The following is a 26,304-nucleotide window of genomic DNA, read 5'->3' on the forward strand; positions in this document are numbered from 1 at the left end:
GCTGTGCATCATGGAATGAGCCTGAGAGAAGGCCCCTGTGGAGCAGGCCTGGCTCCCTGGGTGGCCTGGTGGGCGAGGCAGGGGGTGGGCGAGGCAGGGGGGGGGGCGAGGCAGGGGGGGGGCGAGGCAGGGGGGGGGGCGAGGCAGGAGGTGGCTGCAGCCTGACTCAGTGCTGGGAATCCCACATCATCTGTGTACATGAGCTGTTTGCTGCCTGTTCCTGGAGAAGTCAGAGCTCCTTGGCTGTTGCTTTACAAAGCTGCCCTGTCCTGGCTGAGCTGATGTCCCTGCAGCCATCCTCCAGCTCCCTCCAACCTGCTTCCCACGGAGCGTGCCAGCCGGGTACCCGGGGTGGGTGGAGGTCCTTTGCCCGTGGGCCTCTCACTGGTTCCCCAGCCTGCTGCCCGTGCCCCTGCTGGGAACAGCCCTGGCTGTGCCTGGGCACGGGACCAGGCAGGCTGCACATCTGGAGGCAGCTGGAGCAGGAGCCTGGCTGCACGGACGTCAGGACACCACAGCATCCCTGTCCCCAGTGGGGGTCTCGGCTTGGGCAGTGACACAGGCAGGGGCCTGGGTGGGATGAGCCCCTTCTGCCCAGCTCTTGTGCAGGTGAGGGACCCGGCAGAGCTGGAACCAGAGCACTGGAGCATCCCTGGCCCAGCCTCCGCACCCCGGCACGGAGCCACCTCCTCCCTCCCCAAGCCTCGGCCTTGGGAGGCTTCCAGGCTGGGGCTGCGCCTCAGGGAGGCGCCTCCAGATCCTGCCGGGATGGCAGGGACCGGCGGCCGTTCCCCGGGTGAGCCCAGCCCTGCTTCCATCCCGTGCCCTGCCCCCGCTGCTGGCCCAGCCGCGCGGTGACTGCGGGCCCGGGACGGCCCGGGGGAGCGCGGCTGGACGCGGGCGGGCACGTCCCGGGCCGAGGTGACGTGATGGTTGGGCTCGGTGCCCTCTCCGGCCGTGACGACTCCGTGACTCCTGCCCCGGGGGAAGCGGGGCAGACGGCGGGTGTCCCGCTGCTGCTGAATAAACCGCCTTCCTGCTCCGCTCTGCTCCGCTCCCATCGCCCGCGGCGGCTGCGGGGCCGTCGGGGCGTCAGAAGGGGACATGGACCGCGGCGGGAGGGGCTGCGGGGCAGGAGGGGCTGCGGGGCAGGGAGGGCTGCGGGGCGGGAGGGGCTGCGATGCGGGAAGGGGCTGCGGGGCAGGGAAGGGCTGCGATGCGGGAAGGGGCTGCGGGGCAGGAGGGTTGCGGGGAGGGGCTGCGGGGCAGGGAGGGGCTGCGGGGCAGGAGGGCTGCGGGGCAGGAGGGTTGCGGGGAGGGGCTGCGGGGCAGAGAGGGGCTGCGGGGCGGGAGGGGCTGCGGGGCGGGGAAGGGCTGCGATGCGGGGGGGCTGCGGGGCAGGAGGGTTGCGGGGAGGGGCTGCGGGGCAGGGAGGGGCTGCGGGGCAGGAGGGCTGCGGGGCAGGAGGGTTGCGGGGAGGGGCTGCGGGGCAGGGAGGGGCTGCGGGGCGGGAGGGGCTGCGGGGCAGGGAGGGGCTGCGGGGCGGGAGGGCTGCGGGGCGGGAGGGGCTGCGGGGCGGGAAGGGCTGCGGGGCAGGGAGGGGCTGCGATGCGGGGGGGCTGCGGGGAGGGGCTGCGGGGCCGCAGCGCCGGGTCCGGGGCCCGCTGGGACCGCCGCGATCCCGGCGTGCCGCGCGCGGCGCCCCGCCCCCCGGCGGGCGGCAGCCAATGGGCGCTGGCGGGCCGGGCCGGATGTCCGGCGGGGCGGCGCGGGGCGGTGCGGGGCCGGGCCGGGCCGGGCGGTGAGTGCGGGCCGGGGGGTTTCCGGGCCGGGTTATGTCCCGGGCAGCCCCCGTGGCAGCGGGCGAACGGCGGCCGGGGGGGGCTGCGGGGAGCGGGGCGGCTGCGGTGCGGGCCCGGCGGGGTCGGTTGCCGGCGCCCACCCGCGTGAAGGGCCCGGGGGTGGCCGCGGGGGCCGCTTCCCGGCGGCTGCGGCCCCTCCTCGGCGGCGGGGGAGGTCTCTGAGTAGCAGCCTTGAGCCGCAGCCGCGGGGGAGCGGGGGCGGGGGCGGGACGAGGCGGTGCAGGACGGAGGGAGACACGGGCCGCGGCGGGAGAAGCGGCCGGAACGAGCGTCGCGCAGGGCGCTGCGGCCGCCCCGGGAGGGGGGTCTGGGGGCGGGGGGAAAGGGGCGGCAGCTTCTGCCCCGCGGGCTGTGAGCGGGCCGGGCTGGCCCCGCTGTGTTCCCCCCGCGCTGGGCCCGGGGGCGGCACCCGGGGCTCGGCGGGCTCCTCCCGGTGGCCGCGGCTGCGACCCTCCCGCAGAGCCCCTGGCTGTCATTCCTAGACGCGGGTGCCCACGCGTAACTGGCTCCCGAGGCGTTGTGCTGACGCTCCTTCGTGCACTGAGTGCTGCTGCTGGCGGTGTGTGCGTGTGCGGCCCCGCTGGTTCACGTCACGCTGTGTGGAAGTGCTGCTTTTGGTGCCACATGTTGATTACACAGAGGTGTTAGTCCTTGGGGAGATTGCTCGTTGCTCCACACCCTTCCTCTCCCTGCTTCACTTTCACAGCTGCAATAATTAGCCGCTGTTTTTCTGCCTGCAGAGCTGGGAGGTGGTGGGTAGGAGCCAAGGTAGCTGGGGTCGGGCTGTCCAGGCAGCTGCCCTTCCCTCTGACTCCAGCCTCTCATCTCTTTTCCTTTCTGGAAGCCAGATTGGTTGGTTTTTCTGTTTCTTAATGTTTTGTTTGAGGGGTTTTGTGACACCTGATTAAAACCCCCCCTGCATTTAGTTGCTGAAAGCTCAGCCTGAGCCGTGGTCAGGTCAGGTTTCCTGCTTTAAGGTCATGTTTTTGGTGTGGGTGACTTGAGCTCGTGGAAGGGGTGAAGTTCAATCTCCAAGGAATGTCAAAGATAAGGTGTTGCTGGAGAGGCATTCTGAACACCTTCCAAAGATGGTGTGAGATTTCTCCCCTAATCCCCAACTTTTCTGCTGACATTCCCCTGTGTCCAGCTGGTCCTCGTGCTGGTGCTGCCCCTCTGGAAGGCTTCCCTCTGGGGAGCAGCACTCACCATAGGTCCCGGTCTTTGCACTAGGATTTTCCAGTTATCCTGATTGCAGGCTCTGCTGGATTTTTTTCTTGGGACTTCCCTCTTTTAGGCTGTCCTTTTTCCCCTTTTCTCCTTCCCCCCCAGTAAGTCTTTGCAGTTTGTCTGTGACCTTTGCCTGACAGTTTTCTTCTCCTAGCCTTTCAAAAATGTGTTCCTGGCAATGTGAGCTTTTCAGCACTGGTCACACAGTGTCAGGTATTTCTGGGCGTGCTGTGAGGTTGGCAGGATGGGGGGGGATGTGACCCATGAGCTGCTTGGGGTGGGGCACGTCCCCTCTGGGCCTGGAGCTGCAGCTCTGTGCCCTGGGCCGTGGAGGACGAGCTGCTTGTCCCCTGTAAATCCCCACAAAACAATGTCTAGCTGTTATTTTGAGAGGGAAGGTGGTTTGATAGAGCCCTGTGGGCAGCCTAAAGGCACTCCATGGGATATTTAGTGATTTGGGGTGATGCTGCAGCAGAGCCCTTTGGTGCTGCGAGCGCTGAGCTGGCAGGGTCACAGGAAGGGACTCTTTGTCGCTCTTTTATTTCTACTGTGCACAACAAGAATAATTAGCTTGTCTGAAATTAATATTTCTTTGGAGTCCAAGCTTCCAGAATCAAGGAGAGTGAGCTGTGTGCCTCTTGCCATCGAGGATGACTGGAATTTAGTCTTCCTGTGCAAAGGCAGCTAATGCCAGGCACTCAGACCGCGCTGGTTTAAGCGCGCGCCAGCGCCTCGGAGCGCGGATGTCAGAAATCCCCTGTAATGCACATGTCCTGGCTGCTAATCACTTCTCCTCCTGCTCGTCCACCTCCAGGCCCCACATCCAGAACCCGCCTCTTGCCACCGGGCGCTGGAGACTGATGGTGACACGTGCAGCTGCCCCTGGCCAGCCCCAGCCTGTGCTCACCCTGCCTGGGCTGTCACTGCCTGCCCACGGGGCACAGCCCTGCTGCTTTTACCCTCCTCAGGACCCAGCTTGCCTCTTGTGTTGGGAGCTGAAGCTCAGAGGCTTGCGTGGAGCTGGCGCTGGGTGTGGGAGCTGAGCCCTGGGCTCTGCCTCTGAAAGAGGCTGGGAGCAGCAGAACTGGCTGGAGTCCTGCGATGTGCCCAGCATCCTGCCATGTTCCTCGTGCCCTTCGCAGGTAAAGCTGTGGGTGCTTTGGCTGCTTGTGTTGAAAGGGAGGCACTCCCCTGGTGTCTGGGTGGTGCTAGCAGCCAGAGTCATGCCTGGCTGGCAGAGGTGGCTGTTGGAAGCCTGCTGCTCCCACCAGTGTGCCCAGGCAGTCTGGATCAACCTGGTGGAGAACAGAGCTCCAACCACGGCACTTCAGCCAGGAGTGCAGTAGGACAGTGCACCAGCCCAGCAGTAGCTTTTGAACCTGGGAAGTAGGCTGGGGAAACCTGGAAATGTAACCTCAGCACCTCGGAATCCTCTCTGCTTGCCCTTCCTGCTGTTTTCTCCGTGTTTTCTAACCAGATTCTGTGTTTTGGTTTCTTCTGAAGGGTTTCTTCAGAGCTGGAAGCAAGCAGTGTGTAATCAGGTGGCAGAATGTGTCCTGGTTTCCTGTTTATTTCTAAATTGCATTTCTAAGCATGCAGCAAAGGCAAAAGGACCCCTGTTCAGGCTGAGCAATTCTTATTTCATGTATTTGCCGATGTTGGCAGAAGGTAAATCCATATTTATAGCAAAGCCTGTGTCAGCCCATATCTGAAGTTCCTCTTGATGCTGGGTAAGAGAGAAGCTTGATGAGTGGGCAGAATCTACGTGGGCTTTTTAAGTACCATTACCATTAAAATTAGGTATGTGAAAGTGTCAGAGTGCCTGTTACTAAGTTTGTTTTCTTTTTCCCCTCTGAGTTACTGGGGAGAGTTCTGTGTTCCTGTTTTATTAACTAGTTGGATGTTGATAAAAGTGTGCGTCCAACCAGCAGCAGAGCAGGGCTGGTGTCCGTGTGTGGTTCCCTCCTCTGGCCCTGGGTGAGCTGGTCTGGGTGCCCCCCAAGCAGTGCCAGGCTCATGGGCAGAGCTGCTGGGTCCTTTGGTGGAGCATTGGTGCACCCAGCAGGGAAGAGTGTGTCAGAGTGTGGAAGGGGCAGCACGTTGGTGCCGTTCCTGGGTGATGGTGGGAGCCTTTCACAGCCCCGGGCTCTGGGTGGAAGTGTTGCCGGGGTGTTCAGGAGCAGGAATGATCTGTACATTCTCCTTTCATGTCTTGGACAGTTTCTGCTTTCTTAGGTTTTTGCTGGTCAATAAGGCAATGGCCAAGCTCTGTGAGCAGGAGCAGGAAAATGAAGTGCTGTCCCAGGTCTGGCAGGGGACCCGGTGAGGAGAGGCCCTTTCCCTGATTTATGCCTGGAACACTGAGATCTTCCCGTCTCTCTCCAGGCCCTTTCAAGACATGTGCTGTGGTGGGTACAAACATACACAGCACCAGCATGAACCCCAGTCAGCCCCTGCCCCCCCGGGGCTGTGCCCTGTCACTGCTCTTTGGGACAGGGGGCTGCCACACATGTTCCCTGGCATCCCTTCCCAGGGGTGGTGACCACCCCTGGCATCTGCTGCTGCCTGAGGGGACCTCCTTATGGTCACTTCCCGCTCACCTTTAGGCATCCCCTGTTTTCCCCTGCTCTGTGTTCCTAGTGAGGAATCTTCTAGTCCAAGTTGCTTTTTAAAACCTGATCTTGTCACTGCATTGTGGTGGCTCCTGGGGTCTTGCTCCTAAAAATTCAGTCTTCTGAAAACCCCTGGAGATACCTGCTGGTGTGCGTGCAGGGGAAGGGCACGCTAACCCTGTGTGGCTGACGCTCCTCTCACACTCACTGAAAACCCCATTTTCTTCTCTTTCCCCCCCTTGTTTTCTGCCCAGCACTTAACTGGAATCTGCTGATTCCTGCCTGCCCTGGCTGGCTCCCCACAGAGCCCCAGTAAAGCTGAGTAACACCCCAGGCTTGCTCCTGGGCTGGTGGTTCCTTCCTGCGCCCAGAATAGCCAAGGATGCTTCGTTAAGGTCAGCGTGAAGGAAAAGTGCTTGTGTCTCACAGTCTTGCCAGCTTTCATCCTCCTCTGCACCCAGGAGAGCAACTTCCCTGCAGCTCCAGCTTTCTTCTGTGTGTGTTCTTGGTGTCTGGTGGGATGTGGTTGGAACTCGAGCTGAACAGCAGTTGGCAGAAACGGCGGCAGAGGTCCTGGTTGTGGAGGTGGCTCCTTTCTGTGACACTTAGCCCTTGTGGGGAGATCTGGCATAACCAGGAGTTTCTTACTCCAAAGTGCATTGGAAATCTTCTCTCTGACTTGGCTTAGTTCTAGGAGCGAGCTCCATTCTGCAGGAGAGCAGCAGGCAAGGTGTCCACTTCTTGTGACTGAAACCATGAGCCTGGAGCTGGGTACCTTCGTCACACACTGTGTGGTCACCTTTGGGCATTAATCTGACACCATCAGTTTGTACCAGCACAAAAAACGTTGCTGCATTCACGTCTGGGGATCATGTGCTGCCTCTGCTGGAGAGCAGATCTGGTTACCTTCAATGGACAGCCCGTAAATAATCAACTTTTGGGAAGTGGGATACTCATGAAGGGGCTGGAGCAAGACCACAGCCAGTTCTCCCAGGAATGTCTCTGGTTGTCTTTAAGGTGCTTTTGGTGGGTTTTGTCCACATCTCTGTGTGTTGGTGGGACAGCCGTGCTCTTTGCAAGGAAAACACAAGGGTATGCATAAGGTTTTGGTGGCTGGCTCAAGGTTGTCCATGTTTGGGTGATCTTGAAGATTCCTGGGCCTGCAAAATGCCCTCTGGAGGAGCAGCCAGCCAGCCCGTTGTGCCAGGGTGGGACACCAGTGCCCGAGGGTTGGTTGTTTTGGGGTGATGTGTGTTCCTGTGCTGGTGGTGTTAATGCTGAGGGTCTCCACCACGTGTCCTCTCGCCATGTCAGGCCTGGCAGCACCGGTGTCCTGGATCACAGCTGGTCCGTGTCCTTCCCCCTGCCCGAGCGTGGAAAACAGACTTTCACCTTTAATGTTGACTTTTCCATCAGCTGGGTAATAAATCAACCTTAGAATTGATCCTTTTCTGCTCTCCCTGTTCCTTTGCCCTCAGCCTCACTCTATTTTTAACCTGCTGCCCTCAAAGTGTGTTTTCCCTGAGCCCTCCTGCCCAGGGATGTTCTGCCCGGGGCTGTTTGAGGCATCGCGCCGCCGGCCGTGACTATTGTTGTTGCCAGCTGAACAGTACTTATTTTTTTGGCTTCTTCTGGCATTCTCACCTTTCAGCAGCTCAGGGAGGAGCCCCCCCAGGCGCTCTGTATCCACTCTCCTGTCTATTTACAGCTGTACACAGCAACAGTGTTTGTGAAGGAGTTCTGGGAAGCGGGAGCCTCCAGCACAGCGGGCGCGGCGCTGCCCGTGTCTGCAGGTGGGGTGGGTGCCAGTGCCTTGGCCTGTTGGGGTACTGAGGGACATGGCTCAGCGAGGGACTTGTCAGTGTTAGGTTGATCTTTGAGGTCTTTTCCAACCAAGGTGATTCTGTGAAGAGGGCAGCATTGTCAGCTTTGGTGCTCCTGTGGTTCTGCTGATTGTGTCCCCCCCCCGAACACGGGCATATCTTGGCAGACATGTAGCTGTTTCTGTCACTTTAGATGGGCCCACAAAAGTGTTTATTTGGTGTGGTTTCTGTTTTTTCATTGACTGTTCAGCATGAGTTTGCTGAAAGATAAATTAGGCTGGGTATTTTAATTTCCCTTCAGTCTTGTGTCCTTGCAAGTGCTGAATAGGACAGAAGGTGGAATAATGAGCTTGGTGCTCAGTAAAGGGCAGTGCACCCCTCTAAAACCTGCTGTAGTTAGTGACATACTGATGAATGAAGTCTCTGGTAATTTGGAATTGTTTACAAAGTACTTTCTCCCCGTTACCTGTAGTTTTAAGAAACAGACCAGTTTGGAGAGCTGGGAATGGCTGGGACTGCTTCCTGCTGGCACATAAATGTGGTTAATGGAGCATCCCCTGCAGCTTGTCCACCACAGATCCATGGAGGGTGATTGTCTGAAAGGTGGTTTAGCACAGAGTTGCTCTGGAATGGCTGAATATCTTGAATTAGGAAATACCCTGGAAGCTGCAAAACAAACTTTCTTCAATTCTCTTTGGTTCAAATCTGTACAATTAGTTGTGGGCTTTTTTTTGAGCCCTGAGGATGGAGAAGCTTGTCTGGGCTCTGATAGTGGATCCATCACTGGGATGAGGAGGAGTTTGGTCTGGCCAGCTGGGTCTGTGAGCTCCCCTCCTCGGGGCTGTGCAGGGCAGAGCACCCTTCCTGGGCTATGAAGCTGGGCAACTGCTTGCCAGGCTCCTTGAATAAAAATTGCCATAGCACCCTATGTTTTTGAATAGCCTTGTCTTTTTGCTAGTAAATAATTCCAGGTGAATTAATAACTGATGACAAGTTGGATGAAACTTAAGTAACTATTAAAAATGTATTCCTGGACTGGATGAAATAGAAAAAAAAAAAAAAGAAGTAAAAATTTGCCCTCTGAATTTCCAGGCATGAAATACTGAACACCAGAGGGGAGCTGCAGCCCTGGTTTACAGGATCAAGCAGTTGGGTTTGTGTGGGTGTTGGAATTAATGTTTATGAGGGGTATTTTAAAGTGTTGTCAGTAAGAGATGGGGATGGTGCAGGGGAGGCACAGTTCCTGTGGGGGCTTCTCCCTAGGACTGGGCATTTCTCTTATTACTGTGATCCTGGAGCATTGGAAGCCAATTGAAAGGAAGTCACTGGGTGTTTTTTTCTCCCTTAGGCTTAAACCCTCTGTCCTTGGATCCTGCCAGCAGCAGCAAATCCCTGCAGCTCAGCAGCAGTGCTGGCCCGCGGGGGCCGGGCAGCCCTGGCGAGGATGGGAGGGAGCTGGGCAAGAAGAGGAGGAGAGCAAACCTCCCTGCAGGTGGGGCTGTGGGTGGGTGCTCACTGCTGCTCCTGTGCAAAGCAAAAGCAGCTTCTGTGGTGTTATTTGTGGAGTCTCTCTGCCTGTCCCAATAGATTTATCCTTTTTGTCTAATTGGGCAAAATCTCAATACTGTCCAATTCTCAGTTGGACCATATTGTCCAATATCTCAATATTAACATCATGACTGTGGTGAAAAGCATAATAAGGCTGATCAGCCTGAAGGAGCTAGGATTTTTTTTTCATAGAATCATTAAGGTTGAATGAGACCTCTAAGGCCATCAAGCCCAACTGTTAGCCCAACCCCCCCATGCCAACCCAACCATGTCCTGAAGTGCCACGTCCACATGGTGTTTGCACCCCTCCAGGGATGGGGACTCCACCCCTGCCCTGGGCAGCCTGTGCCAGGGCCTGACCACCTGTGTGTGCCCTGCAGAAGAGCTGAGGCTCAAACCAGGACAATGCCCAAGCTGCTCATCCCTGTTTTCCTCTCAGCAGGTGGTGGCAGGACCCTAAGCCTCGACTCCATTCCGATGGGCTTGCCAATGTCAGACCCCACAGCCTGGGCCACTGCCATGAACAACCTGGGAATGGCTCCCATGGGGATGACAGGACAGCCCCTTCTGCCTGGTATGGGACCTCACCTGGGCTCTGCCCACCTTTGCTTTCCACCATGTCCTTGGGAAGAACCTATTTCAGTTAGGCCAGATAAATGCCTGCCATATACAATCAGCATTAATGAGCTGGGTTTGACATGCATTCCTGTGTGTGAGTGATCTGTGTAGAGGCCAGTGTTTTAAAACTGATCTCAGTGAAGATGAGAACACGTGGTTTTGGTGTAAACAGTGGTTATTGTGGGCTACCTCCAGACATGCTGCAGTGGCCAAGCAGGGGAGTCCCACACAGAGCTCAGGAAACCAGTGACATCCAGTCACATGTCATTCTAAGCTGGACTGGAACTGTCATAGGAAGAGTGGGAGGGGGATAAAGAGGAAAGCAATGGGGCAGTAAAATGGATATGGCAGAAATCAATGGAGGTTTCTGCTGCAGGAATGACCACCTTGCTGCCTGGTTATGCATGGGTGAGTCATCCCATCCAGGATTTGTTAGAGAGCTCCTGTAGGAACAGAGCTGTGCTGTACCTGGCTTCTCAGCAGTGCAGGAAGCCTGTGCATCCAAATCCTGAGATGAAATGACTGTTTCAGAGCTTCAGTGCACTCAGTGCTTGAGGAGGATGCTGTCTCCTGCCTGAGTGATTGCCTGCTCACCTGGGGAGGCAGCATCTGTGTTGGCAGCACTTGCAGTCCTGTTCCTGCCCCTGTGGCACAGAGCAGGTCGTTTGCTGTGCAGCTGGTGGCCCTTTTATGTTCCTGCAGAGGAAGTGAAGCAGGTGGTTCTGAGGTGCTGTAGGAGTGCTCAGCACCTTTCCCTCCATCAGCTACTGCCAGCCTTGCTAAAACAGGCTGTCACAGCTTTCCCTGCAGAGCACCTTTAGAGCACCTGCTTTATCTTAGAAATGACCAAAGTGCTAACTGAAACCTAGGACCAGGTGAGATGTTTAGGTGCTTCTGTGCCTTTCACCCCAAATTATTCTGGCACATTCTTAGCTGCTGAAATTGGTGCACTTGTCTAATTTGCAAGGTGATGCCCTTAACTCTGTGTCCCAAACTGCCAGCCCTGCTAGACTATTTAACCAGACTGGGTTAGGTTTTACACTGTTTCCATCTTCCACAGGTTTCTTTATGTGCATAAACCTTACTGGGAAAGAGGTGGTGTCTGCAGAGTGGAAAAGGAGGTAGTTTATTTGAACAGAGAAAACCTGTTTGGCTGAGGCAATCAACAATGAGATAGTTTTTTAAAAGTCTTATTTTATTTTAATTTTTTTTTTTTAAAGGGAAAAAAATTCTGTGTTTCTGGTGAGTTCTCTTGTGATGTTCCTCCCTGTTTATTCAGCTGAGTTTCACTGGCCCGTGTGGGGCAGGACTCCCATTTGCTGTCTGAAAAAGCAGTTACTGTCTGAGACCAACACACTGCCTGACTCCTGTGCTCTCTTCCCATTTAGATTTTGATCCTGCTCTTGGGATGATGACTGGAATCCCTCCCATCAACCCCATGATGCCAGGCTTGGGAATAGTCCCACCTCCCACCCCTCCGGACATGCCTGCTGTGAAGGAGATCATTCACTGCAAGAGCTGCACCCTCTTCCCACCCAACCCACGTAACTGGCTATTTCTGTTCCCTCCTGTCTGTGTCTGTATAGGAACACATGGACCTGAGTGTCTATATGTAGATTTTATTTTAAAAGTGAGAGAAGAGCCATTACATTGCTTTGGGGTGAGTCACTGTAGATGGTGGCAAGCAGGTGACAGGGCAGTAGGAAAAGCCAGTTCTTGTCACTGCATGTTTGCCATTTCAGTAAATAGCCTTTTTGGTTGTTGGATTGGTAAGAACTGGGGAAGAAAGGAAGAACACATTCTAGTCCCTGGGTATTTGAACCCTTAATCTTCATGGTGTGATTCCTGCATGTATCCTCTAAGGCTTTGGAGGAGCACAGTGAGCGCTTGGAGGGCAGGGGACCGGGTCAGCCAGCATGGTCTGTGCTTGGTCTGTGATCTGGGTTTTGCAGAATGTGATGAAAGGAGGGTAAAAGCAGTTGGAAGCAAGACAGAAAACTTTATGAGGAATAAGGCTTGACATTCTTATTCTTAGAAGAATCAGGAATCTTTATTCTTAGAAGCCAGGAGGGTATGATTGTCACTCAGGAAAGGGGGCAGATGAAGGGAACGTGTGCTGACAAACCCAAAGCTGACCTGGTCACTTTCTCTCTCTTCAGATCTTCCCCCTCCAGCAACAAGAGAGAGGCCCCCAGGGTGCAAGACAGTGTTTGTTGGAGGGCTGCCAGAGAACGGGACAGAGCAGATCATCATGGAGGTGTTTGAGCAGTGTGGGGAGGTCATTGCTATTCGCAAGAGCAAGAAGAACTTCTGCCACATCCGCTTTGCTGAGGAGTTCATGGTGGACAAGGCCCTTTATCTCTCTGGTAGGTGTCTGTCTGTCTCAGGTGGCAGCTTGAAATTCTGGGGCAGAGATGTAGAGACCTCTTTACAGTTATCCTGGTTGGCTTCGTTGCCATGGGAGGATTTGTCTGGTATTGTGTCAGTTTGCCTCCTTTCCTGCTGCTATTGCATTTCTGCTTAAATTCATGAAAACGGCTCCTGATAGGAGAGAGAGCAGTGCTCTGATATCTTGAGTGCTGCAAACCTCTGCAAAATACTGGGATGGAATAGAGTCCATCCCTCTCTCACCTGGATAAATGTCCAGCAGATTCTGTAGATGATGCTGAAGGGTCCCACTGCCTTCCCTCTGTGAGCAGCTGTGCTCAGTCCCCCAGCCCGAGAGGCTCTTCCCTAGTGCAGCTGTTTGGGACCCAGCACCTGCTGGTGTCCAGAGGAGGAGGAGCCCAGGTAGGATCTCGCCCAGCATCTGCAAAGCACAGGCAGATAGCAGCAACCCCCTGGCAGTGTTTCCTGCTGCAGCTTCACTCCCTATGAGCTGAACTCCTCATGAACTCCTCTGCTCGGGGGCTCTGGTGGGCAGGGGGCAGGGCTGGGGGGTGACTGTGCCCAAGGGGGATCACCTGCCCAGCCTCACCCGGGTGCCCTCCCTGCCAGGCTACCGCATCAGGCTGGGCTCCAGCACGGACAAGAAGGACACGGGACGCCTGCACGTGGACTTTGCCCAGGCCCGGGATGACCTGTACGAGTGGGAGTGCAAGCAGCGGATGCTGGCGCGGGAGGAGCGGCACCGGCGGCGCCTGGAGGAGGAGCGGTTCCGCCCGCCCTCCCCGCCGCCCGTCGTGCACTACTCTGACCACGAGGGCAGCGTGGTCGCTGAGAAGCTGAAAGGTGAGGGGAGTCTGAGGGCCTGGCCACCCTCTGTGCAGGTGCTGGGACGAGGGTGTTTGTGTTCTGCAGTTGTCCTCTTGCTGAACGGAGGTGATGGTGCCCTCCAGAGCTGGCAGAGCCCGTTCCGCCTGAGCCCTCAGCTCCGCGCGGCAGCTCCCCTGGGCATCGCTTCTTCAAAGTGTCTCTTAGGAAAAGCAAACCCATACTTGAGTACAACTGGATCTTCCAAACCATTTTTGTTCACGTTCAGAGGACTAGTGTAAGTCCTCAGGCCTTCTTGAACTCTAAGCCCTGCATGTGGCCTGATTCTTTTGGAGCTGGAGGATATTTCACTTCATCAAAGAGACATTTTATTTCTTCGTTAGAATTGGCACGTGAAGTTTGCCTGTAGGTTTCTAGCAGTTAGTCCTCCTCTTGTTGCACCTCAACAGATGGTTTGCTCCATCAGCTTGATGTTAGACTTGCCTTCCTGTAGAAGCCTTGTATCCAGATAATGCCATGATTTCAAGAATAGTTATTAGCCTGAAGTCAGTTGACCTTAAAGAGAGAGCAGGCCAGCAGTGCCAGGGGAAGGGGCCTGAAAGCTGTGTTGGCCACTCTGTGCTGCTGTGGTGTAAAGCTGTCTGTCCTTGCTGCAGATGAAACAAAGTTCTTGGAGGCCATACAGACCTTGCTGACATGGATTGAGCGTGGAGAGGTGAACAGGAGGACTGCCAACAACTTCTACTCCATGATCCAGTCGGCCAACAGCCACGTTCGCAGGCTGGTGAACGAGAAGGCAGCTCATGAGAAAGAGATGGAAGAAGCTAAAGACAAGTTCAAACTTGCTCTCTCAGGGATTCTGGTTCAGTGTGAGTAGTGTTTGCACCCTGCTTGTCTGTTGTTGTAGGGAAGGTGCTTAATTCCTGGAGTCTGAAAAGGCCACATCAGAAGTGGCAATCGCTTCTGTGCAACTGCAGTTAGTTTATAAGCATAGATCAAAGTTTCTTGTGATACTTTTTATTGCAGTAAGGGTTTACATCTGAAGGGAGGAGAGAGTGAATGCTTAATTTGTTTCCTCTTTTAATTATCATCTATTAGTAGTTCTGTCATCATTTCAACTCCTCTTCTGTGCACAGACAAGGTAAGTTCTGGGAATCTGGTGCCTCAGCGAAGTGTGCAGGATTTGTTCACCAAAGGTAGGATGCAGCAGAGTGTTCCCAACGCCCTGGTCTCAGTCACACCTGAAAACCTAGTGCAGAACAGCATTTCCAACCTGGGTCTTTCAAACCCCAGGCCTTTATTGAACCGTGAAACCAAGGGAGAGGTGTGGGCCATCTTAGGATACATCCATAATGGACACCTAATGGATGTTACACATCCATTCTTTAGCAAGTCTTCACTCTTTTTTTTTTTAAGAGTACCTTTCAGAGTACCCTTCAGACTACCCTCTGCACAACTTTACTAAGCCTCCTTGAGCCCTTTGGCTAGGTTGTGAACATTCTTAACTTTTGGGTTTATATTAAATCATTTTGGCTGTTGTTTGTTTGATATTTGATTATTATATTTTTGTTTTGTTTTTAATTCTGTTTGTGGTAAAAGATGTGGACACATGGTCCAGGGGCAATGCAGTGAGCCCTGCAGAGTGAGCAGCAGTAGAGAGCAGCATGCAGCTCTGCTCTGTGGAACACCCACTGGGATCTCAGCCACTCTTGGGGTGCTCCAAGTTGCAGAGGCTGATTTTCTTCTGTTAGAAGAAGGGCTGCTGCAGCACCTCAAGTGTGAAAGCACAAATAAATCAGGTAGATAGGCTTTCTGCTGCTGGGTGAGCTCTCATCCTAGGAGAGGCACATTGTGTTTCCAGAAAAACACTCTACAAGTTTTCTAGGCAAATCCTTCAGAAGGAATAAACCCCAGGAGCAGAAGGAGTTGGTGGCTGATGCTGGAATCCTGATTGCCCAGTTGGCCGGGAAGGGGAGCGGTGGTGCTGAGGCTGCAGCACTGCCCCTGGGGCTGCTCCCGTGGGCAGGGGAGCATCCCAAGAGCCAGCTCCCACCCTTGTACCTCCCCATCCAAAGACCCCTGGGTGTACCCTCACACCAGCAGGCAGGGCAGCATGTCCTGGTGTTTTCCAGCCCCTCTGCTGCGCTCTTGGGCACTGCCTGGGGGAGTCCACGCTTTTCTTTCCAGGCACAGGGTCCCTTTCCTGAGCATAGCTTCAGCACAGTGCAGTGTTGTAGGAAAAGGTTAGCCAAACCACCTGCCTGATTCCACTTTTTTACTCCTTTACTCCTCTTGTTCGCCCTCTCTGGATGATACTCTGGCCTGGTTTGCCTGCTGATTTGATCCTACAGTCGAGCAGATAGTGGCCGTGTACCATTCTGCCTCCAAACAAAAGGCTTGGGACCATTTCACGAAAGCTCAGCGTAAGAACATCAGCGTGTGGTGCAAACAAGCAGAGGTTGGTAACTTTCTTTTGTGTTAGATCCTCCAGCACAGTCTCTTGTCAGGATTTTGATGTTAAGTTTGCACAATGCTCGCGTGGATAACACCTTAATTCACAGTGTAAGGTGGGAATTGCTCAGTCGTCCCTTGCGTTACAGGTAATTAATTCTCTCTGGGTATTTGTGTCATTAGTGGCAATACATTGAGGTCTGCATGTTGACTGAAGCTGTGCACAGTAACAATAATTATTGATACATTTTCTGCTGGCTTTAATGTTAGAACATGAGGGGTCTGTGGAGAGGTGTTTAAAAAAAAAACAAACAAACCCTCATCATCATCATCAGAGATCTGTTCTGTCACATTTTTATTGACAGGCTTGAGAGGTGGAAATAACTGTGGCTGGACAGTCTGGAAAACATGAGGGAGGATGTCCTCATATTTCTGTATTTATCCCATGCAGCCACATTGCAAGTGAAACACAGGGTTTGAAGGGGGTGACAAGGATGGGGTTGGTGGAAGAAGGCAGGTGGCTCTCACTGCTCCTCCTGCAAGAGGAAGGATAGCTCCCAGTCCCTCATCTGATCCTTTCAAATCTTGGTGGAGTCAGGCACAATGTCAGAAAAGATAAGGCTAAGGTGAAGAGAGGCTGGGAACGGGATGGTTTGGGAGACCTTTGTCCTGGGATCTGTGGTGGAGTATTTGCTGCCCTCTGTCACTGGTGTAGTAGGGACATCCCACTGCTTGGCTGCCTCTGGCAGCAGAGCCTACCTTGATGTCTGTCTGGCCTGAGGAGGAGGGAGGAGACAGCTGTGCTCCTGAGGATGTGGAGGGCTGCCAGGAGTGGTGGAAGAACCCCATGGTGGGTGTCCTGCTCAGGGTTTGTCTCCCCTGGAGTCCCCCTTCTGTCTCCCTTCCCTAGATAAGTCAGTGCTCCAAGTAGCAGAAGTGTTGTCCCCCTGGGCTATGAATGCTTTTGGAGGAGAGAGCAAGACATTGTGTTTTTCTTGGTCATTAAGCTTTTAGAGTGGGGTGGAGCTTGACTCAGTTGATACCACTGTCAATAAAGGCCTCTCTGAAGTAGCAGGACTCAGATCTGAAGTACAGAGAAGAGCTGGGAAAAATGCATTTTATCCCAGTCCAGGGGCCACTGCTGTGTTCAGAAATACTGTGTTTGCTGCAGGAACTTGAGCAGCTCTGAGCTGATCTTGTCATTCATGTCAGAAATGGAGACTGTGCTGGGAATGCCAGTCGGGATGTGTCTGATGGCAGCTGTCCCAGGGGCTGGGCAGGAGCTGGGTGTTTGGCATGGGTGGTGTTCTCAGCACAGATGTGCCAACAGCTGGGAGGGTCTTGTCCACACACACGTGGGTTAGTCAGGTTTGGGTGAGAAATCCTGCCCTGCCTGGTAGCTTTGGATTTCCATCTTCCTTTGTTTTGGTTCCCGGGCCTGGGAAGCCAAGGTGCTGAAGGCTGGACCTCATGTGGCTCTTCAGAGCCCTGTGCAGCCAGGAGGGAATGTTCCCTCTTGGGATGGGGGCACCAGCTGACAAAGTACTTGTCTAATGTTGCCCAGTGATCCTCTGGAAGATGAGCTTTTTGGCTCCCAGTTGTGGATTGCACTCAGTGCCCTCCCTGTGAGACCACTTTGGGATTTCTTCCCAAATCCCATCGAGTCAAACCTTTCATTGTAGTTAAAGGAGGAGCTTTGGGTTTGTGTTATACCTGATAAACCAGGTGGAAACTCTTGATTCAGACCATGCCTCTGCTCTGAGCCCTGCTGTTCCTGTTCTTCCCTGCTTGCTGAGGTTGCTTGCTATGACTGGGGTGGGAGCACTCTCTCCATTTGGAGCTGTCTTTTGTTCCAAGGTAAGTTCTCCCGGTGGGAAGAGGTTGTGAACCCACTGGTGAGGTCTCTCCCAGGAGTTCTTGCTGCTGGGCTTCCCCAGCTTAGGGTCTCCTCTGAAAGGAAGGTGGACCTGCAAGATGCATCTTTTTGGTACAGAATTTATTTTTTGGCAGAATTCAATCCTGTGGGTCATGGCATCGGAGGAAATCCCAGTGGGCAGCTCAGGGAGTGGGTACGTGCTGGGTACTGAGGCTGGGCAGGGTTTTCTTTTTATCTGGTGACTTCAGGAGGTTTCCCTGCTGGTGCAGGCAGCTTGGTGAGAAGCCATGGAAACTTGAGACCTGGTGAAGCACCAGGCTGTGGGAGCTGCCCCAGCACCTTCCCTGGTGTGGACGGGGCCTCGCTCAAGGGTTTGGCTTCTCTGATGTTTTTTCCTCTCCAGCCCAGCTGCTGTTTTATGGGTGGTCTCTGGGCAGGCAGCAGGGGCTCTGGGAGTGAAGGCAGTGCTGCCCATCACCCCCAGATCTGCCTCCTTCCTGCCCTTTTCCCCTTGCTGTCCCCAAGGTGCCCAGTTGCCCCAGCTGAAAGCACAGTTGTTTTCCCTGTTGGCTGCTCTTGGTGGACAAGTGCTCAGTGCTGACAAGTTTCAGGCCACTAGACTGAAGTCTACAAAGTGCTGAATGTTAATTCTGTTTCATAAGCAAATCTTCTGTATCTTCTCTCCTGGGGCTGTTTCTGGGCCATGTAATCCCAGTGGAGCTGTGGTAAATTGCCCTGGGGTGTGGGTGTGTGGCTCTAGTGAGTATTCCTGACATCTCCATCTCCTTGAGTGGGACTGTTGGTTTCTGAGTGTTGCTTGTCCTGCTCTGCAGAGGGATGGGGAGGCTGAGCCAGGGGTTTCCCTGCCTTCCAGAGCTCTCCCTCTGCCCAGTGCCAGCTGGATGGGACAGGGGACCTTCTCTGGAGGAACAGGTGGGATTGGCCAGCCTTGAGGGGTCACTTAGAGACGTGTCCCTGTTCCAGGGATATCCATGCAGCCCTCTGCCCTGCCAGAGAGCCCAGGGGGCTGCAGGTACCTGCAGTGCCAAGTGATGGCCCAGGCAATGATGGCAGCAGCACTGACAGCCTGACTCTTGCCAGGTCCTCTCCATCTAATAGGCTGTGCCAGGGTTTCTTGTATCATGTCACTCTCTTGTATCATGGAGTTGCATTTTGCAGGCTTACATCTCAGCATCTTGTTATCCAACCAGTCTGTTCCTTGTCATCCCTCTTTAAAACCCCCTCTGCTTTCTGGGCCTCAGGAAATCCGTAACATCCATAACGACGAGCTGATGGGGATCCGGAGAGAGGAGGAGATGGAGATGTCTGATGAGGAAATAGAAGACCCATCAGAGATGAAAGAAACTGAAGAATCAGGTACAATCCCTTTTTCCAGCTCAGAGCAACCGTGTCCGGGGGGAAGGCACCCAGGGGCTGCTTGTTCTCTGAGTGTTGAGCCCTCCTGGCCTGTTGTGCAGCCCTGGTGTCCCAGGTGGAGGCGCTGAAGGAGGAGAACGACAGCCTGCGCTGGCAGCTGGACGCCTACCGCAATGAGGTGGAGCTGCTGAAGCAGGAGCAGGGCAAGGCCAGCAGGGACGAGGACACCACCAAGGGGCAGCAGATGAAGCTTCTCCAGCAGGCTCTGCAGGGGATGCAGAAGGTGGGCCCGGGCTCTTGGATAACTGCAGCTCTGCTGCAGGGACAGAGAGGGTGGGATGTGGAACACAAGGACAAGCAAAGACATCGTGCTTTTCTGTGGGATCAAAACTGGCAAATGGGAGCAACTTTCTCCTTAGCTTTGCTGGTCAGGGGAGTGCCCAGCTTGCTGTGAGGCTTGTTGGGAGCATCCTGCACCCCTGGGCTGGTGGGGAGCAGTCATGGCATTTTTCTGCAATGTAGAATTGTGCAAATCACAGTGCAAATCTCCTTACCTAGCAGCCCTTCCAGAGTATGCCCTTCAATTGCAAGGCACCTCTGTATTAACGTGGGGCTAGAGATCTAGGAGGGCTTTAAGGTGACTTCCCCAGGGCATTTGTTTCCATGCTGCTCTTTGCCATGTTCATGGCCATAGCATGAACCAGCCTGGAGGAGAGGAGGAGTTAGTTCTAGCAGGGGGCAGGTCCCCAAGGCACAGCACGTGCTTGATTTTGGGGGCAGTGAAGGTTTGTTGATGATGGAATTACTGCCCTATGTTGACAAAATCATTTCTTGCTTTGTGTGCTGATAGACAAAGGCATTTCTAAGGCACATTGAAGAAAATTTTTCTTCTTGTTTAGACTTAACCTTTTAATTGCTCTGAATATTATCTCTTTGGTCTGCATGGAAAAACCCTTACTCCTTTTGTATTCTTTCAGCCATCAGGTTAAGAACTAAGTTTCCCTCTTCTCTTCCAGCACCTTTTGAAAGTACAAGATGAATACAAAAAGAGAGAAGCTGAGCTAGAAAAAGTGAAAGAAGACAAATTAAAATTGGAAACATTATTAGAAAACCTGAAGGAGCAGGTATGTGCCATCCCAGGGCTTCCTTATTCTCAGCAGTAAATCCAGTCCTTGGATTTCATGGCCCATCATGAAATCAGAGCACAGAAGATGCCTGGCCTGGGATTAGGAAAGCCAGAAAAAATGACCTGCCCAACTGGAGGATGCAGCTGAGGAGTGAACTTGCTGATTGCTGCATGTACCAGTGGGACAGTCAGCATAGGCAGCTCTAGAAATACAGTATTAGCTTTCACTTGATAGTAGACAGTGGTATTTTTCTGCATCTTGAGCTTTAAAAGATAAGAAAAAAAATCAACTGTCTTAATTATCACACATTTATTTTTAGGTTTGCATGTCAGGGTTGTGTTTTGATCTGTCCTCCACAAAACATGACTGGATTGAAAGCTTTTGTCTGTGTTAAAATATTCCCTTGCTGGCTGGATTTATTCTCAACAGAAGTGTGTAGTGTTTCTTCTCAGGTGTGATCCAGTCTTGGTTCTGGACTCATGCATGAGCCTGGACTTGCTTGGCCCTCTCTTCTGTAGCACAGACACTCTGGTCCAGGATGGACAAGAACCAAAGCACTCCTCACTGAGGACCAAAGAGCCAGATCTTGTCTCAGATTTGCAGTCTTTGGCCCCACCTTTTTGTGCCACGAGCTGGGAAAGATGATAAATGTCTTTGTAGTGACAAAAAGTGGCTTTTGTATCCCAGGAATTCTCAGTGCCTGGTATCAAAGACCAGGGATAAGGGGCTGTTGTCAATAATCTTTCCTTTTCTTTACCTGCTTGTAGCAAAGTATGGCAGATGAAGAGGACAAGGAGAGAGATGCAAGTGATTGTCAAGGGAATGTAAGTCCAAGAGTGTATTTTCTGCCTCCATAGTCAGAAGATCTCAGTGAGGGAAGTGCAGTGAGCAGCTGCTTCCCGTGGGGTTGCCCTGGGGGGTGTGGGTGGTGACACAGGCTGCTCCTGCCTGCACTGACATCACCAGGTTACCCAGTGCTGGCAGCTTCTGGCTGGAAGAGCAGTAGATCCTTGCAACACTGTGGTGCAGAAGTGGGGTTTGATGTGCAAGAGAATGTGTTGCCCTGTTATTTCAGCAGCTTCCCAGAACGTCTGGGGGGCCTCCAAGGGGGAGCAGGAGCGTGTGTCCAGGGTCGCGCTGCCCTGCAGACCCTGGGGCAGCCTGGAGCCAGCTCCTTCCCACACTGCAGGCTGGTTTTCCCTGCAGAGGCAAATCACAGCCTGCCTGGGCCAGGACTGCAGTTTCAGTCCTGTCCCGTTGGGAATTGAGCTGGCAGGAGGAGCTGAGCAAACCCAAGGGACTGGTCAGTTCTATCTTTGTTCCTGGCCCAAGTCCCATCCCTTGCACTAGTGCCTGAGCCCTTTCCAGTTAGAGCTGTCTGTACCTCTCAGACCACTGGAATTCCACATAAAACTGAGGAATAAAGGAATGTCCTGCTTTCAGTGCACCCGCCAGAATCTTGCATGACTGGCATTCTTATCTTTATTTTGGGCATGATAAACTGTGCAAAATTCTGTTTTAATTCAGTACCAAAAACTGAAGTCAAGGACAAGCTGATCCCAACCCCTTTGCAGCCTCTGTGCACTTGGTTCATCACGTTGCTTCCCTTTAGGCATCTGAAAAATAAATATCTGCAGCTGCATTGGTCACTGTAAGGTTTTATTTCTAGTCTGTTTTTTTTTCTTTTATTATTTAAAATAATGCCCTTTTCCAGCAGATATTGTGCCAGTGGACAGGGCTGGTAAAGCGTGTCTTGTGGCGTCTTGCTTAACTTCCTGGGCTTTTAACCCAGCTTGCTCACTCAGACACAGCAGCATGAGTGTGGCTGGGCTGTGTTGGGAGCATTTTGCAAAATGAACAGCAGGTAAGAGCAGTGCCAGGAGTGCCATGACTGGCAGAGGCAGGAAGACACAAATACAGGCTGTTGAGTCTGAGGGAGCTGCTGCTTTGTTGATCTGTGCTGGATGGTGCTGAACCCAGGACAGAGCCCTGCTGGGGTGTGGAACAGGCCCTGTGGTTTCCCTGCAGGAGAGCAGTGCAGCCAGAGCTTGTGCCTGCAGCCAGGAGAAGGAGTGTCCAGCTGAGAAGGTGCTGAGCAGCAGTCCTGTGAGGTCTGAGCGAGAAGTCCTGCTGGTTGGTGAGTTCTGGGATGAGCCTGGTGAGGGTGCTGGGGGCCTGAACTGAGGGGGGCTGACTTCCAGGGTGCAGGTGGGAGTCCTGGAGCCAAGGAAAGGCTCTAGGTTGGCTGGGCTGGGGTCTCCCCAGGTCTGTGGCTCTTGTGCAGCCCCCAGTGAGAAGCAGAGGTGGAGCTGGGCCTGTGTGCTGTGGCACTGCAGGGCAGCACATCCTGCAGAGTGAGCTCCTCTGGGCTCCAGCCTCGAGTCACGGCTCGAGGGTGTGATAACCTCGGCCTGGTTTAAGCACTAACCAGCTGCACTGGTTAGTTGTTTCCTTTGCAGTCTGTCTGCCAAACCTCACTGTACTTAACCCAAAATGCCCGTTGGACCCCCCTGGGCTGTGCCTGCAGAACCAGCGCCAGCATTCCCGGCTGGCTCCGGAGGGTGAGTTTGTGCTGTTCCTTTTCCCAGGAATAATTTCAACCTTCCTGCACGTGCACCCCTTTGGAGCCAGCATCGAGTACATCTGCTCCTACCTGCAGCGCCTGGACAGCAAAGTAGGTGAACACCCCCCTCCCCCTGCCCTGCTGGGGTCTGTGTGAGCTGCACCCCCTCCCCGTGCCCTGCCCTGTGTTGGTGGGAATGCTGTGCTGGAAGAGGCCGAGGGCAGGGGACCCTCTCCTGGCATCACAGACTGGCTCACCAGATCTCTCACTGGACCAGGTTGCTCAGGGCTCCCCAGCTCCTCGTGCAGCCCCACATGGACCCACACCCAGAGCTGGGGGCTGTGTCCTCACTGCAGGTGGTTGTGTGCCCATCCTGCTCAGACCTCAGGAAGCCCTTTGACTGTAGCTCTGTTTTGGAGCAGTGAATTCCATCTTTAGAACTTCCATCCAAAATGTATTTTTGTTTACTCTTTGAGTTTGTTGCCTTTGGTTTCTCTCATCCTTTTGACCTCTGAGGAAGGAGCAAACAACCCACCCCTTGCATGCTATTTATTATCTGTAGGATCTGCCATGACATTGTTTGTGTATATTCTTTCTAAACTGACCAACCAGTCTTACTGTTTTTGTGTCTCTGAGCAAAGTTCTTCTGTATTTCTGAACTTGTAGCCCTTCACTGGGCCTTTTCTGTCTGTTTTGATACTGTCTGTGAGGTCCTTTTCAGGAGGGTGCAGTGCAAGGGCCTCACACGAGGGAAGCAGCAGCTCTGCCCCCCAGTCCCTGCTTCAGGGGCTGGTGTGGAGGGGAGGGTTGAGTCCTGGGGTCCAGAAGGGCAGTACCAGGAGCTGTGATCCTGCATTTTCCCTAGAGCACCAGGAAGCTGCTGTTCTGCTCCGTATCTGGGTGTCTCTGGCTGCAGGCTCCTCTGCAGGACAACTGGGGAGGGACTGTGCAGAGGCTTTGGGAGGTTCAAGAAGTTTCATCTCGCTCTTCTGCTGCACCATCCTTCAGTTGTCTTCCTTAGGATGTCCCAGGAGCAGGGCCTGACCAGCATGGGAGTTGTCTGGACCTTTCAGCTGCTTTTGTTTATCACTCAGTGTTTGATCTGCCCAGTTCTGCGGAAGCACAGCTCACTGGCCTGTGTTTTCCAGGCTCCCTCCAGCCCTTTAAAGTCACAGCTGATTATTTGTTTTATTCTTCTTCTGAATTTGTCTACGAGGCAAACAGCTGCCTTTATTTTCTTTTGGACCTCCTAAAGAAGTGCCATCCTATCACTCCTGTGCCTGGAAGGGGCTGCTGGAGGTTCCTGCAGTCAGCTCAGCAGAAGGGCCCTGTGCCAAGTGCACCCTTGCCCTGCGGGGCATCAGGCTCTTCTGTTCTCTGCCACTTGGGTGAGCACACCAGCCTCTGACTTGCCCTGGCCTTTTGTGCCTGGTCTCCTGAGGGGAGGTTTCCCCATTGGTTCTGGATTCATCCTGGTGCTTTTGTCTCCCCCTGGATCACTGTAGGGGCTGGGTGATGTTTGGGATGTTGCAGGGCTTGGGGCTTGAGGTGGGGTAGGAGTTGGGAGGAGCAGAACCTGGCTGCTGGAAGCAGGAAAGGAAGAGGATTAAATGTTTGTGCTTGAATATTGTCAGTCACTGCAGAGCTTCCCTGACCAAAAGTGTCTGAGTTCTCAGTGACATTTTCCTCCTGTTCCCACAGATTTGCACCGCGGAGGTGGAAGTTCTCATGACTCGACTCCAGAACACGTTCAGGCAGGAGCTGAGTGGGGTTGGGGCCAGCCTGGAGAAAAGGTGGAAGTTTTGTGGCTTTGATGGATTGAAAATGACTTGAGCTGGGACTTGGTGCTGGAAACAGCAGCGGGATGTGTATGCCAGGAAGACCTGGGTTGCCTCTTACCTCTGCTCCTGCTGGTCACCTTGCACGTGTCACGGACTCGGGTGGGATGGTGCATGAGTGAAACTAGGTCCAGAGCAGCACTGGGAGAAATGTCAAGTTCTGTAGGTATTTTGATCAATTATTTGTAAACAGTCAAGTGCTGTTCAATATATTTTGGGAAAAAAAATCCATGTCTGATATTTTTAAGCACAGCGTGTTGATGATGTTTTGCCAACGTGGTGTTTGGTGTGCCCAAAGCTCATCCTGACCCTTCCTTTCACTGGTAGGAGCAGCCATAGACTGTCTGCTGAAACAACAACAGAGAGGCATTTTTTTAGACATTTCTATGACTAAAAATTGAGGTATGTTCAAACAGAAGAAGATTTAGATGGCTCAGAGTTCTCCGAGCCAAACAGTTGGTTCTTTTTCATGCTGTTTTCTCTACTAATGGTTTAACTGGTGAGCTAAAATGGAGGCAGTGTCCCTAGGAGTGTGTTCCTGGCAGTGCCCCCTGGGGTCTGAGCATTGCAGAGTCAGCCTGTAAATATATTTTCACACGGGCAGGGTGTTTAATGTCCTGCTGACCTGAGTGGGGTAGAGCATGTGCACCAGACTCTGCTTCAGTAGTGGCTTACCACCAGATTTTCCACCCACTTTGTTTTGGAGACCAAGCTTCTGGAAGTGCTACAGGCAGCACAGACTTTTCTCCTCCTAAATTTTCCCAAAGGCTGTTCCTTCTGTTCCCAGTAAATTCCAGGCTCCTCCCCAACCCTCTGCAGAAGGTCTGTAAGATGTAAAATGCCCCAGCCTGTTGATCCAGCCTGTCTGGATCCCTCTGGAGAACCTCCACCCCACCAGGTGATTGCAACACTATCCCAGTTCTCCTACTGCCCAGCAGCTGCCCCTGCTGCCTGCCTTGGGGGAGATGCTCCTCAGCTGGGCTGTTGATCCCAACACCTTTCCTGAGGGAGAAGCCCCAGTTCCTACATGACTGTTCTCAGGCGCTTCCGTGGTTTCTAACACCTCAACAACCCTTGTGTCTCTGCTGCTGTTGGATCTCCACCCCCTGCCCCCACAGCTGGCTGGGGTGCTATGCCCGTTGGTACAGGGACATTCCAGATGTGCTCCAGTGTACTCAGCACATGGTGGAGCAGACAGAAGGACCTCATTGGCACATTATCCCTCCAACATTGCCCAAAATCCTGCTGGTGACACCAGGCTTGGAGCCAGGTATTGATCTTCTGGCTCTTCCTGCTTATCCCTTCATCATTCCTGCAAGTCGAGGGGTAGAAGAGAACACCACCTGTGCTCCTGATCCCTTTCCTTGTCAACCCAAGTCCCTGAAGTCTCTCTTCATTGCCCTTGGACTCCTCACTGCATCTTCATTGCTGCCAGTCTGAAGGATCAGTAATGGATGAGAACATGGAGCTGTGGGAGCTGGTGTGGCTGGAGAGCCCCTCTGAGGAGGGGCAGAGGCCTGGGCAGTTTGGTGGTGAACCAGGAGGTTGTCCTGTGGGGCAGGGCAGGGAGTGGAGATGGGACCCACCAGCAATGGCTCTGGGCTGTGAAAGCAAGTCTGGGCCAGGTGAGTCCTGGGTCCTGCTTCTTCTCATCTCCAGGCTTTCTTTTCCAAGGCCCAGAGGGACTGAGGTATTGCTGAGACTTTGTGTGCTCTTTGCCACCAGGAGAAATCCCTTCTGCAGATGGGCTCCCTGGACACTGGGGATGCAGGTGGGATGCTGCTGCAGGTACCAGAGCAGCTCTGCCTCTGGCAGTGGGTGCCTCTTGGAGCTGGGCCCCCTGCCCAGGCTGTGGGAGGTGGGAATGGGTGAGAGGAACCTCTCCGTGGGCTCCAGGCTGCCTGCTCCCCTGGCCCCTGATGCTGAAGGTTGGCTACACGGGAAGCAGCAGCAGAAGGTTCTAAAGAAGCATTGTGTCACTGCAGGTGAACATTGTATTTGTAAGGAATAAACACTTTTTAATGCACAAATCGTAGCCCTGCTGCTTTTTTTCCTCACCTCCCTTCCCTTGCCTCCTAGAAGAGCAGAGGTTCTCTGCCCTAAGCCCTCTGCCAGCACAGGGCTCCACTGTCTCAAGAGCACTCACCTACTGGGCCAGCAAGTGACCAG

At 53.9% G+C, this 26,304-nt stretch overlaps 1 protein-coding gene across 4 annotated transcripts; it reads left to right on the forward strand.

Annotated features, from left to right (window-relative positions):
* Positions 1-1,746: 1,746 nt before the first annotated feature.
* On the forward strand, positions 1,747-26,165 carry ENOX2 (ecto-NOX disulfide-thiol exchanger 2). 4 transcript variants are annotated; one of them, XM_051630000.1, is made up of 15 exons: positions 1,747-1,801; positions 8,873-9,016; positions 9,515-9,646; positions 11,079-11,234; positions 11,850-12,056; positions 12,688-12,921; positions 13,560-13,772; positions 15,255-15,361; positions 18,493-18,607; positions 18,709-18,890; positions 19,624-19,731; positions 20,502-20,558; positions 21,763-21,871; positions 22,323-22,408; positions 23,999-26,165. In XM_051630000.1, exons 3-15 carry the CDS (start codon positions 9,550-9,552, stop codon positions 24,128-24,130), a joined length of 1,803 nt encoding a protein of 600 aa, XP_051485960.1. In that variant the 5' UTR covers positions 1,747-1,801; positions 8,873-9,016; positions 9,515-9,549; the 3' UTR covers positions 24,131-26,165. The 4 variants fall into 4 exon arrangements, with proteins under 4 accessions (XP_051485960.1, XP_051485958.1, XP_051485959.1 ...); XM_051629998.1 differs by lacking the exons at positions 1,747-1,801; positions 9,515-9,646 and adding exons at positions 5,506-6,718; positions 7,410-7,494; XM_051629999.1 differs by lacking the exon at positions 1,747-1,801 and adding an exon at positions 7,523-8,683.
* Positions 26,166-26,304: the final 139 nt, after the last annotated feature.

The sequence above is a fragment of the Apus apus genome, chromosome 12 (genome assembly GCF_020740795.1).
Source record: "Apus apus isolate bApuApu2 chromosome 12, bApuApu2.pri.cur, whole genome shotgun sequence".
Classification (NCBI taxonomy): domain Eukaryota; kingdom Metazoa; phylum Chordata; class Aves; order Apodiformes; family Apodidae; genus Apus; species Apus apus.

Excerpts from the sequence above, each read along its gene's own strand:
- ENOX2 (XM_051629998.1), top strand. The coding sequence starts at position 6,698 with ATGTCTCTGGTTGTCTTTAAG. Across the intron at positions 19,732-20,501 it reads TAGAAAACCTGAAGGAGCAG|CAAAGTATGGCAGATGAAGA; the intron begins GTATGTGCCATC and ends ACCTGCTTGTAG. Across the intron at positions 22,409-23,998 it reads TGCAGCGCCTGGACAGCAAA|ATTTGCACCGCGGAGGTGGA; the intron begins GTAGGTGAACAC and ends CTGTTCCCACAG.